The following is a 25,361-nucleotide window of genomic DNA, read 5'->3' as shown; positions in this document are numbered from 1 at the left end:
AGGCCTGTGCTGTGACAGTGCCATGCCAAACAACAATGGGTGCAAGCCCCCTCCATAAAAACACAACCACACCACAACAACACCACCACCTCTGAATTTTACTGTTGGCACTACACACAATGGCAGAAGATGTTCACCGGGCATTCGCCATACCCACACCCTGCCATCAAACTGCCAAATTGTGCACCGTGATTCATCACTCCACACAACTTTTTCCACTGTTCTATCATCCAATGTTTACATTCCTTACACCAAGCAAGGCGTCGTTTACCATTTACCGGCATGATTTGCAGCTTATGAGCAGCCGCTTGACCATGAAATCCAAGTTCTCACCTTATGCCCGTCATAGTACTTGCAGAGGATCCTGAAGCAGTTTGCAATTCCTGTGTGATGAGCTGGATAGACTATTATACACTACGATCCTCTTCAACTATCAGCGATCGCTATCAGTCAACAGGTGAGGTTGGCCTGTATGCTATTGTGCTGTATGTGTCCCTTCACGTTTCCACTTCACTACCTTACCAGAAACAGTGGACCTAGGGATGTTTTCGAATGTGGAAATCTCGCATACAGATTTATGACAAGTGACACTCAATCACCTGACAATGTCCAAAGTCCATGAGTTCTGCGGAGAACCCCATTCTGCTCTCTCACTATGTCTAATAGCTACTGAGGTTGATGATATGGAGAACCCAGCAGTAGGTGGCAGCACAATGCACCTAATATGAAAACCGTAAGTTTTTGGGTGGATACTTTTGATCATAGTGTATGTGTAGGGTAGTCTAATATGCAACCAATATCTCAAAATATAAAGTTGTGAAATAAAGTTTTGGTTGTTTACAGACATGTTTGCTGGTGTTTTGTTTTGTTCTGGGGTGCAAAAACTACTGGGGTCATGTGTGTCCTCATCAAAACTGTGAAACACGGGGAAAGAGAGAGTAGATAAAAGTGACCACACATCAATCCCAATGGACAGAAGAGAAGTCATGGAGAAAGGACTACAAAATACACCACAGAGAAACAGAGGTCTAAATTAAATGGCCTTTGCCATATTGCTGTGCTGGATAGAAAGTAAAATGTAGTCTACAGTGTACACGTCATCTGCTAAGTAAAAAACAGCCAATAACTCAGACTGCAAAACCAAGTGGCCACGTAAATGGTTAAAGAAGGGCATTCCCTTTGGAAATGGCAGACAGTTGAAAGTTGGGCGCAATGTGCACAAAGTGGTGGGGGAGCACCACTTAACAAATGCTGATGGCTAAAATGGCAGTGCCCAATACACAACGTGGTTAAAATGACCTTCTCAAGGCAGGATGATTGAGAGGAGGTTGTCCAAGCTGATGCTTAATAACCTGGCACTTATTCCCACAAAGGGAGGTCCTATGACACTGCTGAAGTGACACAACCTAATGACCGACAGCAACACAGAGATCATCAGAGAGAACATAAAAACTAGGGGGCTGAGGTACGAAGACTGCAGCCTTGGCAGCAGCAGCCATGTTTCCTGTCAGACCGACATGACCAGGAACCCACATAGACATCACCATGGCTCCATCAAGTGTGAGCAAGTGACAGTTTTCCTGGACCCATTGCATTAAGGGATGGACAATGTACAGTGCACAGAGGCTTTGAAGGACGCTGACAGAGTGTGCAGATTACAATCGAAAAGGCTCTGTCACTGAACATACTCCAGCACTTGATACAGGGCGAGGAGCTCTGCTGTAGCTACAGAGCAGTGTGCTGAAAACCGATACTGAAAAACATTGCCAATGACGAAGGCGCACTGACACCATGGTCGGCCCGAGAACCATCAGTGCACACAAAGGTACTATCATGACGTACCATACGAGGGTCATGAAACTGAAGGCAACAAAGCAAGGCTTGAGTAGTGTCCCTAGGAAGTGAATGAAGGTCAAGGTGAACATGGGCCACCACACAAAGCCAAGATGGTGAAGGATTCACACACACTGGGAAAGTTGCAGGTAGTGTGAAGTTAAGCTGCCAGAGCAACAGTAAAAAACGAACTCCAGGAGGTAACAGAGCAGAGGAACGCGACCCATACTGGCAATCAAATGAGTCATCAAAGAAGGAATACTGGATGGGTGGCCACACATGGCACACAAATGGAATGCATACCTGCTCAGGAGAAAGCCACAGCAGTAGGACAACAGCAGTTCGGCAGTTTCTGCATATAGACACTCTATTGGGCTAGTGTAAAATGTGCCAGTGGCAGAATGGATGCCATGCTGGTGGATAGTATTGAAATGGTGTAAGAGTGATGGGCGTGCAGATGTATAAACAAAGCACCTGTAGTCTAATTTCGAACAGACAAGGGACCAGTAGAAATCGAGGAGGGTGCCGTGGTCTGCACCCCAGGAAGTACCATTGAGGGCATGTAGGACATTGAGGGACTGCATACAGCGGGCTGCATACAGCGGGCTGCATACAGCGGGCTGCATACAGCGGGCTGCATACAGCGGGCTGCAGGAAAGACACATAGGAGTACCAAGAAAGTTTCCTGTCGAGCAAGTGCCACAGGAATTGCATAGTTTCAACTAACAGAAGAGCAGCAGGGCCAAGATGTAAATACCATGGAAGACACCAACTGCATGCTAAAAATTCATACAAACTGTTGTCAGTGGAAAACAAAAGCGATTATCAACACTCCATGAGAAAAAACGACCGAGACATCACCGAACATCCAACTCAGTGAGACTGGCCAATGGGTAACAGCAATGGATGGAAAAATCTTCAACAAAAATGGAGCTGGAGGTGCCTAGTAGGAGACAGGCCTTGTAGTGTTAATGCCAATAGCAAAGAGGACGACACTCAGGACGGAACCCTGAGGCACACCGTTTTCCTGGAAAAACGTGTTCTACAAGACAGAACCCACATGTACCTTGAAAACTCTGTCTTTTGAAAATTCCTCATGGAAATAGGGCAGGCGGCCATGGAAGCTCCACATGCAGAGGATAACCGTCCTCCAGCAGGTCTCGTAGGCTTTCTCCAAATTGAAAAAGACAGCTACAGTTTGGGTTTTCTGCAGAAAACAATTTACGACATGGGTGGACAAAATGACGAGATGGTCACCTACAGAAGAGCACGCTCAAAACTCATACTGTGCAGTGGTAAGTCAACTGCGAGACTCATGCCAACATACCAGCCACCCATGAATCATACGTTCCAGCACCTTGCAAACACAGCTGGTGAGAAAGATTGGGTGGTAGCTGGAAGGAAAGTGTTTGCCCTTACCAGGCTTAGGTATGGGTATTACAGTGGCTTCACACCAGTGTCTGTGAAATGTACCCTTTGCACAGATGTGGTCGTACATATTAAGCAGCAAGTGCTTGCCTGCAAGACAAAGGTGCTGCAATATCTGAATGTGAACAGCCTCTGGCCCTGAGGCGAAGGATCGGGATGAAGTGAGAGCATGAACTAGCTCCCTCATGTTAAAGGCGGCATTCTAGCACACCCGATTTTGAGAAGAGAAGGCTATTGCCCTAGCCACGTCTGCTCATTTCCGATGGGGGAAAGAAGATGAATAGTGGGAAAAGCTCGAAATTTCCACAAGATGGCGGACCAAGGTGTTACAAAATCACAATAGAGTCCACGATAGTTTGATCTGCTACTGTCAGGCCGGAAATTGGAGAATGGATCTTGGTCCCAGAGAGGTTGACCCACTCTTAAAAGATCTTGTGAATGAAATCCAGCAAGCTTTTTTGCTATCCCGAAGAACACGACACTGTGCACACATCTCTGTACAATGAATGCAGTTTGCCATCTTAGGATGATGGGTGAAAACACAGAGAGCACGTCTCCACATGCGAATTGCATTTTGACATGCCTCTGTTTACCAAGGGACCAGAATACAGCGTGGTAAAGAGAAAGTGCGAGGAATGGAACGTTCTGCAGCAGTAAGGATAACGGTTGTGAGGTATTCCACCTGGTCATCACAACTGGGGAAACCTTGTTCATCAAAGGTCACCATGGAGTAGTGAAGTTTGTCTGCCCTAGTAAGCTGCCATTTGGGTGTGCATGCAGGTGAGGTAGGAGTCAGCATATGGATAGCACACAGGAAATGGTCACTCAAGTCAGTGTCAGAAAGGACAAACCAGTCGAGATGATGGGCAAGCTGGGCAGTGCAGAAGTATAGGTCCAAATAGAAATAGGTGTGTGAGAAGTCGGAAAAAATGTAGGTGCTCCTGTGTTAAGACCAAAGAGATTAAGTTGATTAAGGTCAGCCAAGTGGGCACCTCTTTGACAGGTTCTGGGAGAACCCCAAAAGGGATGGTGTGCATGGAAGCTGCTGAGCAGCAGGAATGGGTGAGGTAGCTGCCCGATAAGCTGAGTAAGCCGAGGAAGTCTGCCTGGTGACATCAAATGATGGAGAGATAGAAGTGGTACTAAGGGAGGTCAAGTGAGGAAGGAAACGGCGAGCTGAAACTGCTTGAAGACGGGTTGTAAGGGAGATGGGTTTACTATGAACGTCTTCCCTTATGAGCAGCATAACTCCCCCATGAGATAGAACGCTGACCTTGGGGCGAAGGACAAAACAACCCACGAAGAAATGCAAAACCTCAATGCGGTCGTGAGGACATAATTTTGTTTCCTGAGGACAGAGTACAAGTGGATAATGCAATTCTAAAAGCAGCCGTAAATCCTCTTTGTAGGATTGAAGGCCACGAACATCCATTGGAGGTGTCATGATAAGGAAACAATGAATGGATGTCACCTCAGAGGCTGCCGAGTGCCATCCTGTAATTACTCACTGCTACAGGGCACCGAACCAGGAGGATCCTGTTCCATTTAGTCTACGGAAGTGTCGGCATTGTTACGCTGCCAGCCTGCAGAGTCAAAACAGAGAAATAGCTCATGGTGCAGACCGGCAACACACAGGCTGGCCAGCCAAGGTATCATGTAGTGACACCGCGGAAGAGGATCTTTGAGTCGGCGAAGGAGAAGACCTTTTGCCTTTGTTGGCCTTCTTCAGATCTTTCTGCTTAGCAGAGGACGACTCAGATGGCGGTTGGCTGGAGCAACGTATGACGTCTTCAACGGAGTATTCCTTCTGTCCTTTCCAGCCTGCCAGTTGAGTAGCTGGTGACTTCACCCCGTGAGGCAAGAGTTTGGTGGCTTGGTGCACAGCTGGACGAGGGAATGATGATGCTCCCATGACACTGGGCGATTTCACAATCTCAAAGATGAATTTCAGGTATCATGTCTGCGTGGCTGTGTCCTTCGTAGAGCGAGATATAGCAAGAACGGTACTGCAAGTACCATACAGTAGAAGACAGAGTTTGTGACTGGCCAATAACTTGAGCGACCAAGTGAGGAACTTTTTCCTTTAACTGGATCTCCTGGACAGCCTTCTCATTAAGATACATGGGACAGTTTCAAGAGGTGGCGGCACTGTGACCAATGCTGTTAATATGGCAGGGAGGAGGAGGCAGACAATTGCCCTTGTGCGCATCCCCACCACAGGTTACACATTTGGCTGGATGTCTACAAGACATTCCAGTGTGGTTGAAATGATGACACTGGTAGCAGTGCATCAGGTTCTGAGTATATGGTTGGACTGTGGTAACTTCATAGCCTGCTTTGATCTTGGACGGAAGCACCATTCTATCAAAGCTGACAAAAAGAGTGTGTGTGAATACTAAGGAGGCACCTACCTTTTTCATCACCCATTGGATGGCAATGGCACCCTGGCCAGAGAGGTATGTTTGGATTTCAACCTCTGTCGGACCATTGAGCAGTCTATTGTAAACACAACCACAGAAAGAATTCAGAGTTCTATAGGCCTCAATACAAACAGGATGTGATAGAGAAGCAAAGCAGCAAGCAGTTGCAACTGCATCAACACCTTCCTGAATTAGAAACGGATTTACCATTGTGAAGGACTGACCATCTCCAGTACATGAAATCACGAGGAACTGTGGTGCAGTTGGCAGGGTCTTTGAGTTGTTAGCCTCATTCCAGACATTGAAGAAGACTGGGTAGCTTTGAAAGATGAAATAGTCAAGACAGCAGAGGACCAAGTAGGTACAAAGACGAGGGCTAGTAGAAATCCTTGGGTAACAGAAGAAATATTGAATTTAATTGATGAAAGGAGAAAATATAAAAATGCACTAAATGAAGCAGGCAAGAAGGAATACAAACGTCTCAAAAATGAGATCAAAAGGAAGAGAAAAATAGCTAAGCAGGGCCCCGGGAGTAGACAACATTCCATTAGAACTATTGATAGCCTTGGGAGAGCTAGCCCTGCCAAAACTACCATCTGGTGAGCAAGATGTATGAGAGAGGCAAAATACCCTCGGACTTCAAGAAAACTATAATAATTCCAATCCCTAAGAAAGCAGGTGTTGACAGATGTGAAAATCACCAAACTATCAGTTTAATAAGTCACAGCTGCAAAATACTAACATGAATTCTTCACAGACAAATGGAAAAACTGGCATAAGCCAACCTGGAGGAAGATCAGTTCGGATTCTGTAGAAATGTTGGAACACGTGAGGCAATACTAACCCTACAACTTACCTTCGAAGATAGATTAAGGAAAGGAAAACCTACATTTGTAGCATTTGTAGATTCAGAGAAAGCTTTTGACAATGTTGACTGGAATACTGTCTTTCAAATTCTGAAGGAGGCAGGGGACAAATATAGGGAATGAAAGGCTATTTACAATTTGTACAGAAACCAGATGGCGGTTATAAGGGCCGAGGGGCATGAAAGGGAAGCAGTGGTTGGGAAGGAAGTGAGACGGTTGTAGCCTATTCCCGATGTTATTGAACCTGTATATTGAGCAAGCAGTAAAGGAAACACAAGAAATTTGGGATTGAGAATTAAAATCCATGGAGAAGAAATAAAAACTCTGAGGTTTGCCAATGACATCATAATTCTGTTAGACACAGCAAAGGACCTGGAAGAACAGTTGAACAAAATGAACAGTGTCTTGAAAGGAGGATATAAGATGAGCAGCAACAAAAGCAAAGTGAAGAGAATAGAATGTAGTCGAATTAAATCAGCAATGTCAAGGGAATTAGATTAGGAAATGAGACAAAGTAGTAGATAAGTTTTCCTATTTGGGGAGCAAATCTTGTTTAATCCGTAACAGACAATGACACATCTTCCAGTAACTGTCATCTTATATTCAATGTTTGGTCCACTTACTGTGTGCTGCCCTATTCAATTCTTATTTGTTTGCAGCAGACTGCAGTCGCACTGCATTTTGATAATACTGTCATCCCAAGTTCAATGTCGGTCACTCACTGGTCTGCAACCAGCTGCTCAGGTATTGTGTCTACAGCTCTTGTACCTTAAGAAAAGAGTGATCTAGTTCTGTCACAGTCTGTTCCATAGTACTGCCACGTTTATGCTTTATGAACTGAAGTGTGTGGACATAATGGTGAAAGTGTGGAATCTGTGAAAAGCAAAGCATGCAACACCCTACACATCTGCATGTCAATCACTGCACAACAAAATAAATGTAGACAGGCACTGTTTGACAACGTTCTTTGGATGATATCACTCTAGCAGTAGTTAATCATAGAACAATATACATGAATCCAGACTTTGTCAAAGTAAGCCATTTGCCATTTCGGTAATATGCCTAATATTTTCATAAAAGTCTATTGTAATTCATCTGTTTGGAAACTGTGTTGCCTTGTTTATGCATGATAATTTGTTCACACCGGTACACTGTAACAACAAATTTCATTCATGGAACAATTTTCCTCAGAATGGGAGGCCGTGGATCATATTGGGGTTGGAGAATAATGGATGGTAATGTGTCTTACGCTGCCAGCTATCTTACAGTAAACCTGTTCACACTGTTGAGTGTCATGCAGCAACTTCATGCATGGTAACCACATTAGATGAAATTATCTACCACCTATCACAAGAGTAAATGCAAAAATGTTCAAATGTGTGTGAAATCTTATGGGACTTCTTTGCTAAGGTCATCAGTCCTTGAGCTTACATACTACTTAACCTACATTATCCTAACACACACACACACACACACACACACACACACACACACACACACACACACACACACACGAGGGAGGATTCGAACCTCCACCGGGACCAGCCACACAATCCATGACTGCAGTGCCTTGGACCACTCGGCTTATCCTGCACAGCCCAGTAAATTCACTAACACTGCTAAGAGTGCTGTAGTATCACAATGGGGCTCCATAGCTTGTACATTTGATGCTACTTTCATACTTACTTTTACATTATGTGTTGGCATACATGACTGAAAATAAGGGTTAAGAAAGCTGAATTTGAATCTGATACTGGTTAATGGCTGTAAAATTGATGTAGAAAATAAATTATGCAGAATGTCCCTGATGTAAGTTGTTTCTTAAATTTATTGAAAATTAAACGCATCTGTGGCAAGCTGTCCTTCATGCAACATTCATGGTGCAACGAAAAGTAAGATACTGATTTTCCTATCATGACATACACTGAAGATCGCTATCAATTGTCGTCCAGTTTGACAGTACAGAAAGTATAGAGGAAAAGAGAAGAAAAATTCATTGTGGAGTAGGATCAAAACCACAAACCTCTTCTGCGCTACTTCACAAGGTGAAATCTTTTCAACAGGTTTAAATTTGTTGATATACATGGAATAAACGCCGCCATGACAAATGGTTTATGGGGTGAGATACCCAGCACTTTAAATGACAGCAGCATCAGTCTGTTCTCCTATCCCTGTGTCAAGACTGTTTACTAGCTCTGAAGTCCATTTCTCTTTAAAATAAGCTGTCAACCTCTAGCAAAGTTGGTATTTTTTTGTATTTTCATAACCCCACAGAATTTCTGCCGTAAAACACATTTTTCACATTGCCCAGGCATTCATATTGTGTACATGATGCTCTTTTTCCTTTGGCGTAGGTATTCCAATTCCACTCATCTCAGTATTGCATACTTTTTGCCATAACTTGCATACATAAAAATGCACATTTAAAATCTGCTTTGTGTATTGTGTCACCCTTTGCCTCTGTGATGCCTTTGCTTTCTCAACAACAACAAAATAATTTTTTTAACATGTTTCCACCGTCCCATGGCATTGAGCACAACTTTAACATGGCTGTGTATATTCATTAGAAATAGTTGATTCCTACTACTGCCAGATATGTGGTTCACATTGCTGACTAATACATTACCTTATTTTTCAACGTGGTAGTTGCAATACTATGTCTGCACAACATCGTAATTAGACAGGAATGTCATTCTGTTTGCAAGGTAGCTCGTAGGTGGACTGCACACTTTAAGGAGGAGTTGAGGGGCAGAGTGAAAGGGCCAGGACAATGTAGCCAGAGAGAGCAGGCGAGAATGAGACAGAAAAATAGTGGGCAAGAAAGAGTGACGGAGGAGAGATGTAATGAATGTGGGCGGAGACGATGGCCTACCAGATTGGAATATATAGCTACCCTGGCAATGTTATGTACTCAGCCGGTTACTAATATACTGCTGATCTCTAGTAAATTCACAATCTATGTTTATTTCAATTAGCCAATGACTTTTCTCATTCTACATGCAATATTTGTGATGTGAATGCTTGCAATATTCTGAAGATCATCCTACCCCAAATTTAGTCTGCAATCCTCACTGACAAGATACTTCCAATGGATCTTCAAGTATATTAAAGAATATTCAAATTAATACAGCTAGTGCAAATCTGTATATAAAAAGACATAATTTGGTGATCAGCCTTTCTAACCCACATTCCCATGATTACACCTTATCGTACATTTTACTGTGCTCTTTGCAGAGACACTAACAGCTCTCTCCTACACTGTATACTTCACAGCACAGCACCTACTGACCCTAACCATCATCTGTGACCTAACAGTTTGCCTTGAGTTGCAGTGTTGTGCTTTTCCTATCCACACATCTCTTATCATTCATCTACAGCCTTTGCTTGCCTACTGTTGCCCGCATTTATCAAGTTAACTTGTTCCACACTCACAGCTTTAGCTCAACTGAGTTCAGGCATTTGACACATATTTCTGGATGATGTATTCTTGTTCTGCTCTTCTTACTTTCAAACAAATTTCCTTACTTGTACTGATTGTGATTTTACACACAATCATTTTCATACTATCAAATTTAGTGATGTACTAAGGTTCTAGTGCTTTATATTCAGCTGTACGTTGTACCCATGTGTCAACAGTTCTCCAGGGTGGCAAACATGAAATTCAGTGTGTAGTGGCACACACTGCACCACCCCAGAAGAAAGAACCACCGTATCTGTTTCCTCGGGTAATGCTCTACAGACCAACTTTCATGGATGCTACAAACAACCATTTTAGCTTTGGAATTTGCTGTGGCTGTGCCAAGCCCCATTCGATACATCACTGTTAATTTCCAAGGTATTATGTTGAAAGCACTTCGACGACAACGATGACAACCACCACCACCACCACCACCACCACCACCACCACCACCACCACCACCACCTTTCTCCAAACTTGTGTGTGCACTAAATCTACTGTAAATCTCTCACTCTCATTATCACCTTTGCTATTGTCCCTGCCCATCTGCTTACTATACCTAACTTTCTTGTTTTGCAACAGACTCTGTGCTGTGCAATCATTGCCTATAAGTACTGTGACCTTTAAGAAATGGGTTCCTTATTCTCTCATAACCTCTCCCAAATGTGTCCCATAACAAATGTGTGATAATAGAACGTATCCCTGGCCACACCCACACACACACACACACACACACGTCACCTAATGGTGCATGCCAGAGGGTACTTCTGGTACCACTACGTGCATTACTTCACGCTTTCCTATTCCATTTGAAGGTGGTGATTGGGAACAACAATCGCCAGAAAGCATCTATATTAGCACTAATGCCTCCTATTTTGTCGCTACTATCATTTTTCAAGATATATATTGGAATAAATAGTATATTGCCCAAATCATGCCATGTACTGAAGTACACTATACCCTTCTCAAAAAACACAATGTTTATCTACTAGTTTCGAGTTGTCCCGAACTTCCCCGCAAGGGGCCTCCCAGCCAACGATGCCATACGATCATTTCAGTGCTTGACAAGGTTCCACTACTGACTGAGTAACAAACATAGAAATTAACTAAACTCCATTTAAAGTTCTTATTTGACATGTGTAATAGCAACATTTTCCCCCCCAAGTGAGATGGAAACACACCTGACTACTTTATTCCCCGATGTCTTAGCACATATCCTATCATTCTGTCCCTTCCTTTAATCAGTTTTCCCATACATTTATTTCATTGAAAGTTCAGCTGAGGACTCCATATTCCTCTTAAGTTCACCTAATTTTCAGCAGCATTTTCTAATGCGCCATCTCAAATGTTTCAGTTCTTTTCATTTTCCAATCACGTCTACCTAGTAAAAATACCAACACTCACCACAACTGATCTCACTCCACAGAGCTGGTTACTGTCACCAAAAATAGATATCCAAGAGGTGTTACAAATTTTTGTAAATAGCTTAAATTTAGTACACTATGGTGATCGTTAATCAAATAAATATGGAATTTCACTGACTATCACCATAATGTACTAAAATTAATGCTATTTACAAACATTCTTGCTATCATCATGTTTTCTCTTTGCAAAATGTTTGGGAAAAGCAATGTTCCATTACACTGTAAATTTATGCCATGTGTACTGGATAAACCCATAGCCCTTACACAGAGCAAACACACTATTCCAGTAATGCAGCCTGTTTTTCTTTAAATACTTCAGCAAATAGAAATGTATGCCAAATACAACACTTAGCTGATAACTTACTGCTTATGGTTGATTGCTTTACCTCTTACACTTTTTCTATTATAGAACTGTGACAGAGACAAATTAATTGACAGCTGCTGCAAAGGAGAGTCTTCTTTGGTACATTTGTTCCAAGTTCAAATTTGAGGCATTCATTATTTACATTTACAATAAAATTACCATGGTTTACAGTTAATAAACTTAGTTTCCTACAAGTTTTATTCAAATACCATTAAACACAAGAGAACAACACACCTACAGTCAATTGAAATTCTATAAAAATTCTGGAGAAGTGCTACTATCCTAGGTTTTAATGTTTCATCAGTTATGATCACCCCATTTGCATGCACCCATTTGCATTTCATGATATTAATACTGTACTTCATGCACAATGCATCACTGTTGTGAAAACTTACATCATGTTCAGTGCCATCCAAATCCTGTTTCAGTTCTGGGTCATGCTTTATATGAAGACTAGGCATCTTTAGTGGATCTTCAAGAAACTGAAAAAAGAAAGAATGATGGCATATTCAAAGCATCTGTCCCTTGCACTTGAGTGGTGGTTACAAAACATGCGGGGCTAAAAAGCTAGTGGTCAGATGTATTCCCTTGCTGGCCTTAGGTAACAAGAAAATGTCTGTCACATTAGATTAGATTTATTTTCGTTCTAATTGAGCCATATTGCTGAGGTCCTACAGGATGCAGAACATGTCAGAGAAACAATAATACACAACAATCATACACGACAAACATTTGAAACTAAAGCTCTGTTTAATTTAGAGGTAGACACATCAGAGAGATATCAACCAAATAACAGAAATCATTTTATCCTTACCAAGCAGCTGCTACACACACACACACACACACACACACACACACACACACACACACTGTTAGTTTTCTCCACTAAAATTTTCCTCACTTTGTAAGGGAGACATGTTATTGTGGGTAGACAGTTCATGCAGATAAATGCACTAATATAATACCATTTCATTTCAAGACAAACTTACACACCACACACTATCTAAAATATCATGACAATTTTCTCCTTTTCACCAGTACCACTATCATCCATTTTCATGCTTTATTTGAACATTTAAATAGTGTGCCACCATTGTAATTTTATTTGAGGCATTTCTGCTGGGGATGGTCACAGTCACCAGCATTGACACAGGCCACTGCGCACATCAGGATTTGTGTAAGCGGGTAGAAATTTCTGTATCATTGAATACATCATATTATGGGACAAATTTTTAGAATTTCTACTGTTTCACTGCAAAGTTGATTCATTATTGTGAGGAATTGGATAAATTTATGTGCATAGAAATTCACTATATTTGCTGATGAATGGAAGATGCTGATTACTCGCAGTGTTTATGTAGATGGCAACATCAATTATTATTAATATATTTGCAATTGCATGACTGAGAAACTCCAGTAACATTACTAAACTGAACTGTATGCCTTATGTATGAAGACAAATCCAGAACCTTTCATGTTCCTAGTGCACAGGAGCAGGCGAAACTGGTCAATTGTCTGTAAAATGCTTGGTGAAGTGCGTGGTATGGTCAATGGCTTCAATCTTGTGATGCAATTCCATTGAACTCTCCACTCTCTTCGCGAGTCCAAGATCAACTGCAAGCTCTCTCTCGTTACATGTGACTGACTGGTTCAGATGGAAACTCCTTCATAAAGTAAAACGTAAAATCTTACAAAACAAAAGCAAGTTCTATGTAACCCAAGCTTTTTGTTACAGTATTTGATTTGCTTTAAATTTATTCCTCTACCCTGTTATTTAAATTATTTTTACTATGTCAGATCTCACTATGTACTGCAAATATTCACTTTTTGTTTCCTTTTTAGATATTATACCTGATACTACTAAATATTTATTGGAAGTCAGAACTACAACTAGTTCAAATGGAATTCACATCAAATCTCTTGACATACATCACAACAGCGTTTCTTGATTTTTATCTCAGAATTTAAGTTAACCTTTTTTTTTGTATGGTTTCAGTCCTTCCAGCCCCCCTTTCAGGGTAGTTCAATCAATATATTATAAATAAAATTTACATGAAAACAGAACTGGCTGTTTATGAGGGCTCCAAATGTCATTTAGACATTTGAATGTATCCATTACAATTGCCTAACACCAGAACTTTAAATTACATGAAATTTAATTTTATTCATACAACAGATTATAATTATGACATAGGGGTCATTTGACACCACGTTATGATGTCACACACCACCACAATAATAAAAAAACTAGTATTATCAGCAGTGTGGGTTGAGTCACAGTGCAATGTACATGAGTGCAGCAAGCATATGCTTTGACAGATGTAAGTTTGAAGATGACACTTTGTTTTTGCCAAGTGTGAATGCGGAAACACTGATGCAGTAAGGTAGTTCAGTGCATCAAACTTCTTTATGTTCTGCACATGGAAGCCAAATAAGTTCTTTGCAAAGTTCTTATTCATAAAGTTAAAAATCACCTGAGACAAGAAATGAAGTTATGCACCTGCAACACTAACAAAATTACAATCCAACAAAAGTTGGTACAACTTTTTGATGGGCCATCCCCCTGCCCCTCTAACCACAAAGTGTATATTAGTAACACATGTTGCAGGCTGTAATGGGAAACTATGATGGCTGAAAAGCCAATTTGCGTAGCCAATGACATAATATTTTTGATTCAATGGCAAGTCAAACACAGGATTCAACCTAACAACTACCTTGACATATCAAGTGCTAGATTGAGATCAAACTGAATTTTCAAAGAAAAACCCTGCTTGCAGGGGGCAAACAAAAAAAAAAAAAAAAAAAAAAAAAAAAAACATGTAACACATAATGTAACACTGGGTTTTCAGCAACTATTTTTGCTCTTTTGTTTCTGATATTTATTTGTATCCTGCAGGACTCTGTACAAAAACAGGAAATAATGGAAAAGACAACTGTCAGTTTCCAGGCTAACCTAAACCTCAGAGTAGGCTATATATCAGTCTGTCACAACATAGATTCCACCTATGAGAGAAAGCTCTTAATAATATTTGAAGACAGGCAGTGAAATACTCCTCTACACCCCAATACAAGAACCTCTTGTGAGCAGCAAAAGAACATGAAGACAGGACTATCCACACAATACCACTTACCAAATCCAAGATTTGTATACCAGACATAATTATTAATAAAATTTCAAAATCAAAAGTTGCACATGTGTTCTGTATAAACACATATATGATTATATAACATTAACAGAATCATCAGCATGTGTCAAAAGCATGCTGTGAAGGAAAGGCCATACACAAAATTGATTATGTTGTATGTTAAAAGCATGACTGAGCTGGTTAACAGTTGTGCATTCTCTATGAGGTAATATCCTCCCGTTGCCTGTCACCAAACCACTTCAGAGACATTTTACAAATATCTACTTTTTACCATAACCAAGTGCAGTACGTGGACCATCATTTGTAAAGTTTAGCTAATAAACTTCTCCACAGGAATTGTTGGCTTTAGGAACTATGTTATTAATATGGGCACATTAAAGCCATTTCAAAGTAACATACTTACATCGGAAGTACCTGCACTTACCAGGTCTCCATGGCAATGACTAAGAAACAGAAGCCCCTGGGGTTCCAGTCAAAATACCACAGGCCCATAAGCTTTCCAATGTGCTTGACATTGCTGACTTTTTTCAGCTAAAAGGAAAGGGAGGACACTGGCTGCAAGATTATTCATGTTTCCCTCATTAAGAGACAAGATGTGATGAGTGTTATTGATTGGACACCCAAACCAACACAACTCACTTCACCTGTTGGGCCTGAAGAATACCTCCTAGCAGCATCCAATCAAGCAGTAAGGGGTTGCTCATCACTGGGAAATCCAAGACTCTCAAGCAAACAGCAGCCTTGTGTGGTGATACGCACCACTGTGAAGAAATGTGGCAATACATACCACTACAGAGAAGTGATGCATATCTCTACATCATCAAATGATACTTGCAACGAGAAGTTATTTATGTAACAAGATTAGAGAAACAAAATATATTGAGTATAAATGTACATGGCACAAGAGACATATCAGCACCTTGGGTTCGCCAAGGTTCCATCTGAGATGTGGTGTTCTATCATTACCTAATTTTTCTACATGGCTGGGTTATGTATGATCCTCAATATTTTTTTATGTACTGATAGATTATCATCTGCAACTAAATTATGTTCCTGTGAGTTTGGTTGGCCAATCAGCAAATCTACCAATGAAACAATGTTGTTGCACAACAAAATTTCATGTTTGTTTTGTAGAACTCCACTCACAAACTACACTTCTTTACTTTATAGAAAACAATGTTTATCTTCCTGTCCCAATCACTATTATGCCTGTGCCAAGTTGAAGGCTCCAATAAGAACATTTTTATTTTATTTTATGATGATCTTAGTTCCCTATTTTCTGACCTGTGTTATTCGGTGGAAGATGATAGGGTATGCCTCTAAAGACCATGAGGGCACTATGGTCAAGAAGAAGCTAACCAAATAGTAGGTTACATGCAGAATGCATTTTTTAGGTTAGAAAACCACCTGTAAAGACAATACGCAGGTAAATGCAGATCAAGTGTGGATCACCTAATTTTGGTACTGAATAAAATACACGCCAAATGTCAAAAAACTAAATGCAAACCCAAAGTAGACATAAAGCTTTCATCAAACTGGAGGTAGGTAGTAACACATTAGTGCTCTAGCATGCACTGTCTTACTGGATGTGGTATGCCACTGGCTTCCTCCAACTTCTGAACTCACTAACACACTAAGTTACACGAGGACCTACAGCATCACACTGGAATGGAAATTGTCATTTTCCACATAGAAAATTTCCAGACATGAAAAAGTGACAGGTTATACTTGGGACTAATTTGTAGCCTCACACTTATACATTCAATAAGCAATCGTCTTACTCTTAGACGAATGTGTAAACATTCAAGACAAGATCTAGAGTTTCATTAACAGTAGCACTGTACACAAAACACTGGAAGGAAAACTAGAAATAATTAGCTACAAAATCTCATATTCCATACAGAGGACCCACCACAAAGATGCACCACAGAACACTGGCAGTAACACATTTATCATCATGAAAAATCAGTAATGTGCAGTGAGATAAATCTATATTTATCTCATTGCATGTTACTGAAATTTGAAATAATCTGCATGCAGTTAAGTATCAAATGTGAGGAAAAAGTAATTTTTAAGTGTGAGGTGGAAGAATAACCATTTGAGTTCCAACCTCCACCCATCATAGCAGATTAATGCTTAAGAAATAGTCTGGCAAATAATGTATACAGATTTCTCTATCACACCACAGTGACAGGATTTTATATATACCTGGGAACTACATAATTGGAACTGCATGCATTGAGAGTGGGAAAAAGATGTGGAGGACAATTATGTCAATGAAAAACAACATGATATGAGGTTGTGCAAACAGACAACATGAGCCACACCCTTTCATCAGGAACTGTCCCTCCATTTTCTTGAAGAGATTTAGGTAATTCACAGAAAATGAAGATCTAAATTTCCAGAGGACAATCTGAACTCATTCATCTCAAAATCATGTCCAGTGACAGTGCCACAGCTGTGAGAACAAAAATTCCTGTGAAAATCTACAAAACATGTTTTCCCAAAATTAGCCTGTGTAATTGCTTAGAAAACCCACACAACAGGAAAATGATTTTTGTGTTAGCAATAGACATGCCCAAAATAATCAATTCTCTAAATACAGATATTTGATGCTGAGCACTAGACTACTAAAGCATCACAGATCACTACTGTTAAAAACAAGTTTTGAAAGAAAAGAATATACTTCTGCCTAACAAACCTGTTAAAGTGTATCACTAGGTATTTTGCAAGGAATTGTTCTAGATGGGAAATCGGTGCTTCCAGATACCATAAAGAACAAAGGGTGCTGCCAAGTTCAGGTGGTGGCTCATGTTTGAACGAAAATGTGTGTTGCATTTGATGGGAAGGGATTCTCTATGGTTTTGAGTGGCTAGCTGAAGAAGTAAAGACCAAGTCTTGGTTGCGAGATGAAGGCAGAGCTGACCATCTGTAGCATCATTTACAAAACTGACTGTGTTACAGGGGTCAGTGGATGGTGTAAATCAGGGGTCCAGATGGTTCTGCAACCATGTAGGCTGAAGATTCCTGGACTTCCACCTTAGGGTGTTGAGTTTCTGGGTTCTGCTAAATAGGTCATGGGTCCACTATAAACAGGAAGTGGCTACACAGGTAGTGGGACCTGTGTGAATGGAACTAGGCAATATTTTGAGGTTCCCATGGAGGGAACACGTAAGGCAATACTGACCTTACGACTTATTTTAGAAGAAAGATTAAGGAAAGGCAAACCTACGTTTGTAGCATTTGTAGACTTAGAGAAAGCTTTTGACAATGTTGACTGGAATACTCCTTTTCAAATTCTAAAGCGAGCAGGGGTAAAACACAGGGAGAGAAACGCTATTTGCAATTTGTACAGAAACCAGATGGCAGTTATAAGAGTCGAGGGACATGAAAGGGAAGCAGTGGTTGGGAAGGGAGTGAGACAGGGTTGTAGCCTCTCCCTGATGTTATTCAATTTGTATATTGAGCAAGCAGTAAAGGAAACAAAAGAAAAATTCGGAGTAGGTATTAAAATCCATGGACAAGAAATAAAAACTTTGAAGTTCATCGATGACATTGTAATTCTGCCAGAGACAGCAAAAGACTTGGAAGACCAGTTAAACGGAATGGACAGTGTCTTGAAAGGAGGATATAAGATGAACATTGTATTTATGAAAATATTCTCCAGTAAACGTACAATCCCCAGTGGCTCACTACTCCTTTCAACGTGAATGTTTTTTCATGTCAGCCGGCCATGGCAAGATGGTGGTTGGTGCAGACTGTGGCCTGCTTAAACACACTGGTTTCTCATTTGTCACAGAACCTGCTGTGGGATGTGGTACATCTCTGTGGCCATTCTGTTTCCCATCACTATTATCTTCCAACTCAATCAATACGTAGTGTAACTGCTTCCTACAACATGGCTGTTTTTATAACCAGATTCTGTTTCCCACTTAAATCAGTTTCAAGTAAGACTCCTTCATTCTACAAATGGTAAGTATTTCCAGTTTTGTTTTAAGAAATGAAGCACCAGAACAATACAAATCTGATGTTTGTGTTACCAGTATAATTTCTATCTCACAAAATACCTATATGTACACAAAAACATACAATTTGGTTGTCAAATGTATGGTTTCACTTTTATCTTGCGAGACACAATGTTTCAAATTTCAGTATCTTGCTATCAATGTCATTGCAAAAATCTCATCTTATGCCACAACCATGTCATGAAAGTGAGTTACCTGTTCCAGTATTACATTATTTATAACTATTTTTGATCTGGTAGATGATTTTCCATTGACTACCGTAACACTTGTTTTATTAGTGGAGATTTTGATGTTACATTTAGAAGCCAACAAATCAAGATGATGGACAGCTCTTGGAAGATTCTCTTCATTTTCTTAAATTACTATTGAATCATATGGATATAAGCCGGGAAGATAGTTTCAGAAATGATGACAGTAGGAATGAATTGCAAGTTGATTCAGTGCACAAGATATGGGAGTAGATGGTGGGAATATATAGATAGAATGCCTGAAAGCAACTTCCAAAATTAAATCTTGATTACAAACCACAAGGGACAAGAAAGGGGTGAAGACAACAGAAGAGATTGCTAGAACATGTTGACCAGCACAGGTGAAATCACCTAACACATCATGGGAGAAGAACAAAAAGAAGAATCATGTAGTCAATTGTACACAAATGTAGTAGATCAACATACTTCCTCTTTATAAGAATCTTCTTGACACTGTATTAATGTTCTGGGTATTGATGTGTACAGACCTCAAGTGACTGACGATGCAACTTTTCCCCTTGCATCCTCTGTACTGTTTTCATAGTTTTATGTTCATTCTTGTCACTAACGAACTACACCATACAGCACTGGACGTGAATGAGTATATGAAGTATTAATGTTATTTGGAGTACTGCTGTTTCTATTACTTGTAGCATCACATTCTTGGGTTGTTAGGCCTCATTTTTCCTTTCCCCAATTTAGGTATGAAAATTATCTGCTGGTCAGATCAAAACATGTCATCGGTAATTTTTAAAAATAGTGATCCATCTCGTGTTGCCATTCATTATACCAATGGAGGTAATTCTTTCCTGAGACACAGTGGCAATTATGAAGAGTAACCAGTCCACCTGTAACCATTTCCATGTAACTTGCCATGCCAGTTGCCAGTGACTGTAGTTCCTGACTTGCAGCAGATCATGTGGCATTTTTGTAAAGGCAAGTGAACAAATTTTCAATACTGAATATTTATGATTACATTTTCAATGCACATCCATTTACTGTTCATCCTCTGGTTAACATGTGGATAAAAATTCTTTTTTTCTTAAATGTTTGCCCCTCGTTTTTTTTAATGAATGGTCTAATTTATCAGCATATTAAAGGTTACATTTGTTACAGATTAACAAAAGAGCTATCATTCATGAAATCTTCCTCTGTAATTATTGATGCAGAATAGTGTGCCTTCATCATGGTGTGGTTGATTGCTTTAAATCTCTAACTGAACGTAAGCCTACAAGCTGTATATGACGTAATTCACTCATTTTTCCTGTCTGTTAATTTAGGAGCAAGCTCATAATTTTGACCACATGCAAGGAAAAATGGAACTACATACGAATTCATTTTGTTCAGAACATAAAATCTGCACTTGCTGTCGGTATAAAACAAATATTTTCTTATCCCAGAGCAAGCCAAGACTGTTCCCATTTACTTCTCATGTTTACGTTATGTTGTGGTAAGGCAGAGAAAACCACACCAGTGGTAAATCAGTGTGGCACAGTTCAATCATTCAATAAAAAGCGAGGAATTTCTAATTTTTTTTTTTTGTTGCTTGCTCATTCTTATCTCCTACAAATAGGACATAGTTTAAATTTTCTCACTCTATACAAGGAAAGTGCTCCACAAGTAGTGACATCTTGATCAGATTTCATAGTGCTAAGATTGTCAACTTGCTGTAAATGTTCAGAATGTAAAATTTTACACTTCACAAAAAATGTAGGATCCCACTACTAGAGTATCAATGAGACACAGCTGGAAATGATTCACTCATAAAAATATCTGGATGTAGCAATTTTTAGGAATTTGAAATTCAACAATCACAAAGGCTTAGCTACAGGTAAAGCCAATAGTAGACATCAGTTCAGTGGCAGACTACAGAGAAAACATTACGAGCCTCAAAGGAGATTGCCTACGAACTCCTACAACCCATTCTAGTATAACGCCGAAGGATGGAGCTCTTGTATCAAACAGGACTAACAGGAGATACTGAACATATACTATGAAGAGCAGCACAAATGAACACTGGTTTATTTGAACCATGAGACAGAATTAAGGACATGCTAAAAACTAGACCTTGACCAACAGTGCAGCAAGCAAGTAGTTCAAGTGCTTGTCCATCTAAATCTGCATCTACATGATACCTCTGCTATTCACACAAGTGTTTGGTGAAAGTTCATAGAATCACTTTCAGAGTATTTCTCTACTCTTCTACTCTCAAAAACAATGTGGGGGATTATGAACAGTATCTTCCTGTGCAAGTTCTGTATTCTCTTATACTATCATGATGGTCACTTTTCTCTTTGTAGGTGGGAGTCAAAAAATGCTTTGGAATTTGGAAGAGAAAGTTAGTGATTTAAATGACATCAAAAGATCATGCTACAAGTAAAAACTTCTTTGTTTTGATTGCTGTCCCAGCTCACATATCATTTCCATCTCCCATGCTTTGTGATAATACAAAGCTTGCTGCCCTTCCTTGAGCTTTCCCATTGTGAGGGCAGTGTAGGCTGTCCTTCACGTATGTTGCTCATCCTAAATATCTGCCAACGAAATGTAATCTTCGATTTACCTTCTTCCCAACATTTTGCATATTATGTTTATAATTGAATTTGCTTATAACTTTAGTCCCAACAATTTTGTCAATCTGAATGGCTTTAAATTTGGGCGAACTTTTGTTTAGTCATAATTTGAGTTTTTTAGAACTCATGTAGGGGACCAAATTTTTTTATTGCTTAGGGTAAGTTTCCATTCTTTTCACCACATACATACATATCTTGTCTACATCATTTTGAAATTTGTCTTCATCTGATGAATTCACTAGAAACTAAACATCATCTGGAAACAAAGACAGTAGCTCAGATTGTCTCGTATCTCATTTATATAAATTAGGAACAAAAGATGCCCTATAACACTTCCTTGAGGAACCAACTGATTACTTCAGTCCCATTAGAAGACTTCCCGTCAGTTCCTACGAACTGTGACCTTACTAACAGAAAATGACAAATCTAGTGCCATGACTATGACAACAATCTGTGGGCACATAATCTGACTGGAAGCTATTTATGACAAATGATGTTAACAGCCTTCTAAAAATCTAAAATTATGGCATCAACTTGAGATACGCTACACTAGGATTCATCACTACATATGAATATGAAACAAGTCATGTTTCACAAAGACAATCTATTCTGAGTCTCTGCTCATTATGTGTCAATAGATCATTTTCTAGAAAGTATTTCATAACGTAGGAACCCACCATTTGTTCCAGTAGCTGGGTCCCATATTTTGCATGTAGTGAGAAAATGTGGGCTGTGATATGAACATGACTTCATGCTTGTGTGGAACTACCTAAGAGGTGAAGACCTTTACAGTGACTCCCAGATACATGAGACCAAAACAAAAGATACACTATGTGATCAGAAGTATCTGGACACCTGGCTGAAAATGACAAGTTCATTGTGTCCTCCATTGGCAATGCTCATATTCAATATGGTGTTGGCCCACCTATAGCCTTGATGACAGCGTCCACTCTCGCAGGCATATGTTCAGTCTGGTACTGGAAGGTTTCTTAGGGAATGGCAGCCCATTCTTCATGGAGTGCTGCACTGAGGAGAGGTATCGATGTCGGTCGGTGAGGCCTGGCATGAAGTCAGTGTTCCAAACATCCCAGAGGTGCTCTATAGGATTCCGGTCAGGACTCTGTGCAGGTCAGTCCATTACAGGGATGTTATTGTTGTCTAACGACTCCGCCACACGCCGTGCACTATGAACAGTGCCCTAACGTGTTGAAAGATGTAATCACCAACCCCGAATTGCTCTTCAACAGTGGAAAGCAAGAAGATGCGTAAGACATCAATGTAGGCCTGTGCTGTGACAGTGCCATGCCAAACAACAATGGGTGCAAGCCCCCTCCATAAAAACACGACCACACCACAACAACACCACCACCTCTGAATTTTACTGTTGGCACTACACACAATGGCAGAAGATGTTCACCGGGCATTCGCCATACTCACACCCTGCCATCAAACTGCCAAATTGTGCACCGTGATTCATCACTCCACACAACTTTTTCCACTGTTCTATCATCCAATGTTTACACTCCTTACACCAAGCAAGGCGTGGTTTACCATTTACCGGCATGATTTGCAGCTTATGAGCAGCCGCTCGACCATGAAATCCAAGTTCTCACCTTATGCCTGTCATAGTACTTGCAGAGGATCCTGAACAGTTTGCAATCCCTGTGTGATGATCTGAATAGACTATTATACACTATGATCCTCTTCAACTATCAGCGATTGCTGTCAGTCAACAGGTGAGGTTGGCCTGTATGCTATTGTGCTGTATGTGTCCCTTCACGTTTCCACTTCACTACCTTACCAGAAACAGTGGACCTAGGGATGTTTTCGAGTGTGGAAATCTCGCATACAGATTTATGACACAAGTGACACTCAATCACCTGACAATGTCCAAAGTCCGTGAGTTCTGCGGAGAACCCCATTCTGCTCTCTCACTATGTCTAATAGCTACTGAGGTTGATGATATGGAGAACCCAGCAGTAGGTGGCAGCACAATGCACCTAATATGAAAACCGTAAGTTTTTGGGTGGATACTTTTGATCATAGTGTATGTGTAGGGTAGTCTAATATGCAATCAATATCTCAAAATATAAAGTTGTGAAATAAAGTTTTGGTTGTTTACAGACATGTTTGCTGGTGTTTTGTTTTGTTCTGGGGTGCAAAAACTACTAGGGTCATGTGTGTCCTCATCAAAACTGTGAAACACGGGGAAAGAGAGAGTAGATAAAAGTGACCACACATCAATCCCAATGGACAGAAGAGAAGTCATGGAGAAAGGACTACAAAATACACCACAGAGAAACAGAGGTCTAAATTAAATGGCCTTTGCCATATTGCTGTGCTGGATAGAAAGTAAAATGTAGTCTACAGTGTACACGTCATCTGCTAAGTAAAAAACAGCCAATAACTCAGACTGCAAAACCAAGTGGCCACGTAAATGGTTAAAGAAGGGCATTCCCTTTGGAAATGGCAGACAGTTGAAAGTTGGGCGCAATGTGCACAAAGTGGTGGGGGAGCACCACTTAACAAATGCTGATGGCTAAAACGGCAGTGCCCAATACACAACGTGGTTAAAATGACCTTCTCAAGGCAGGATGATTGAGAGGAGGTTGTCCAAGCTGATGCTTAATAACCTGGCACTTATTCCCACAAAGGGAGGTCCTATGACACTGCTGAAGTGACACAACCTAATGACCGACAGCAACACAGAGATCATCAGAGAGAATGTAAAAACTAGTGGGCTGAGGTACGAAGACTGCAGCCTTGGCAGCAGCAGCCATGTTTCCTGTCAGACCGACATGACCAGGAACCCACATAGACATCACCATGGCTCCATCAAGTGTGAGCAAGTGAAAGTTTTCCTGGACCCATTGCATTAAGGGATGGACAATGTATAGTGCACAGAGGCTTTGAAGGGCGCTGACAGAGTGTGCAGATTACAATCGAAAAGGCTCTGTCACTGAACATACTCCAGCACTTGATACAGGACGAGGAGCTCTGCTGTAGCTACAGAGCAGTGTGCTGAAAACCGATACTGAAAAACATTGCCAATGATGAAGGCGCACTGACACCATGGTCGGCCCGAGAACCATCAGTGCACACAAAGGTACTATCATGACGTACCATACGAGGGTCATGAAACTGAAGGCAACAAAGCAAGGCTTGAGTAGTGTCCCTAGGAAGTGAATGAAGGTCAAGGTGAACATGGGCCGCCACACAAAGCCAAGATGGTGAAGGATTCACACACACTGGGAAAGTTGCAGGTAGTGTGAAGTTAAGCTGCCAGAGCAACAGTCAAAAATGAACTCCAGGAGGTAACAGAGCAGAGGAACACGACCCATACTGGCAATCAAATGAGTCATCAAAGAAGGAATACTGGATGGGTGGCCACACATGGCACACAAATGGCATGCATACCTGCTCAGGAGAAAGCCACAGCAGTAGGACAACAGCAGTTCGGCAGTTTCTGCATACAGACACTCTATTGGGCTAGTGTAAAATGTGCCAGTGGCAGAATGGATGCCATGCTGGTGGATAGTATTGAAATGGTGTAAGAGTGATGGGCGTGCAGATGTATAAA

General features: G+C 40.7%; 1 protein-coding gene and 1 long non-coding RNA gene across 9 annotated transcripts in view; both read right to left on the bottom strand.

The window, feature by feature from the left end:
• The window catches only part of LOC126232185 (zinc finger protein 665-like), a 169,554-nt gene that overhangs the window by 107,410 nt on the left and 36,783 nt on the right, over positions 1–25,361 (bottom strand). For 6 of the 8 annotated variants that reach the window (XM_049942484.1, XM_049942477.1, XM_049942481.1 and 3 more), the window contains one exon: positions 12,188–12,274. The exons of the other annotated variants lie outside the window; for them this stretch is intronic. In XM_049942484.1, coding sequence (XP_049798441.1) covers positions 12,188–12,274 — 87 coding nt within the window. The remainder of the gene's footprint in view (positions 1–12,187; positions 12,275–25,361) is intronic. 8 annotated transcript variants of the gene reach the window in all.
• Positions 1–25,361, bottom strand: part of LOC126232187 (uncharacterized) — a 227,265-nt gene that overhangs the window by 165,272 nt on the left and 36,632 nt on the right. The gene's annotated exons all lie outside the window — the stretch shown is intronic.

The sequence above is a fragment of the Schistocerca nitens genome, unplaced genomic scaffold (genome assembly GCF_023898315.1).
Source record: "Schistocerca nitens isolate TAMUIC-IGC-003100 unplaced genomic scaffold, iqSchNite1.1 HiC_scaffold_466, whole genome shotgun sequence".
Taxonomy (NCBI): domain Eukaryota; kingdom Metazoa; phylum Arthropoda; class Insecta; order Orthoptera; family Acrididae; genus Schistocerca; species Schistocerca nitens.
The sequence above is the reverse complement of the archived record's forward strand: the minus strand, read 5'-3'. Positions and strand labels throughout refer to the sequence as shown.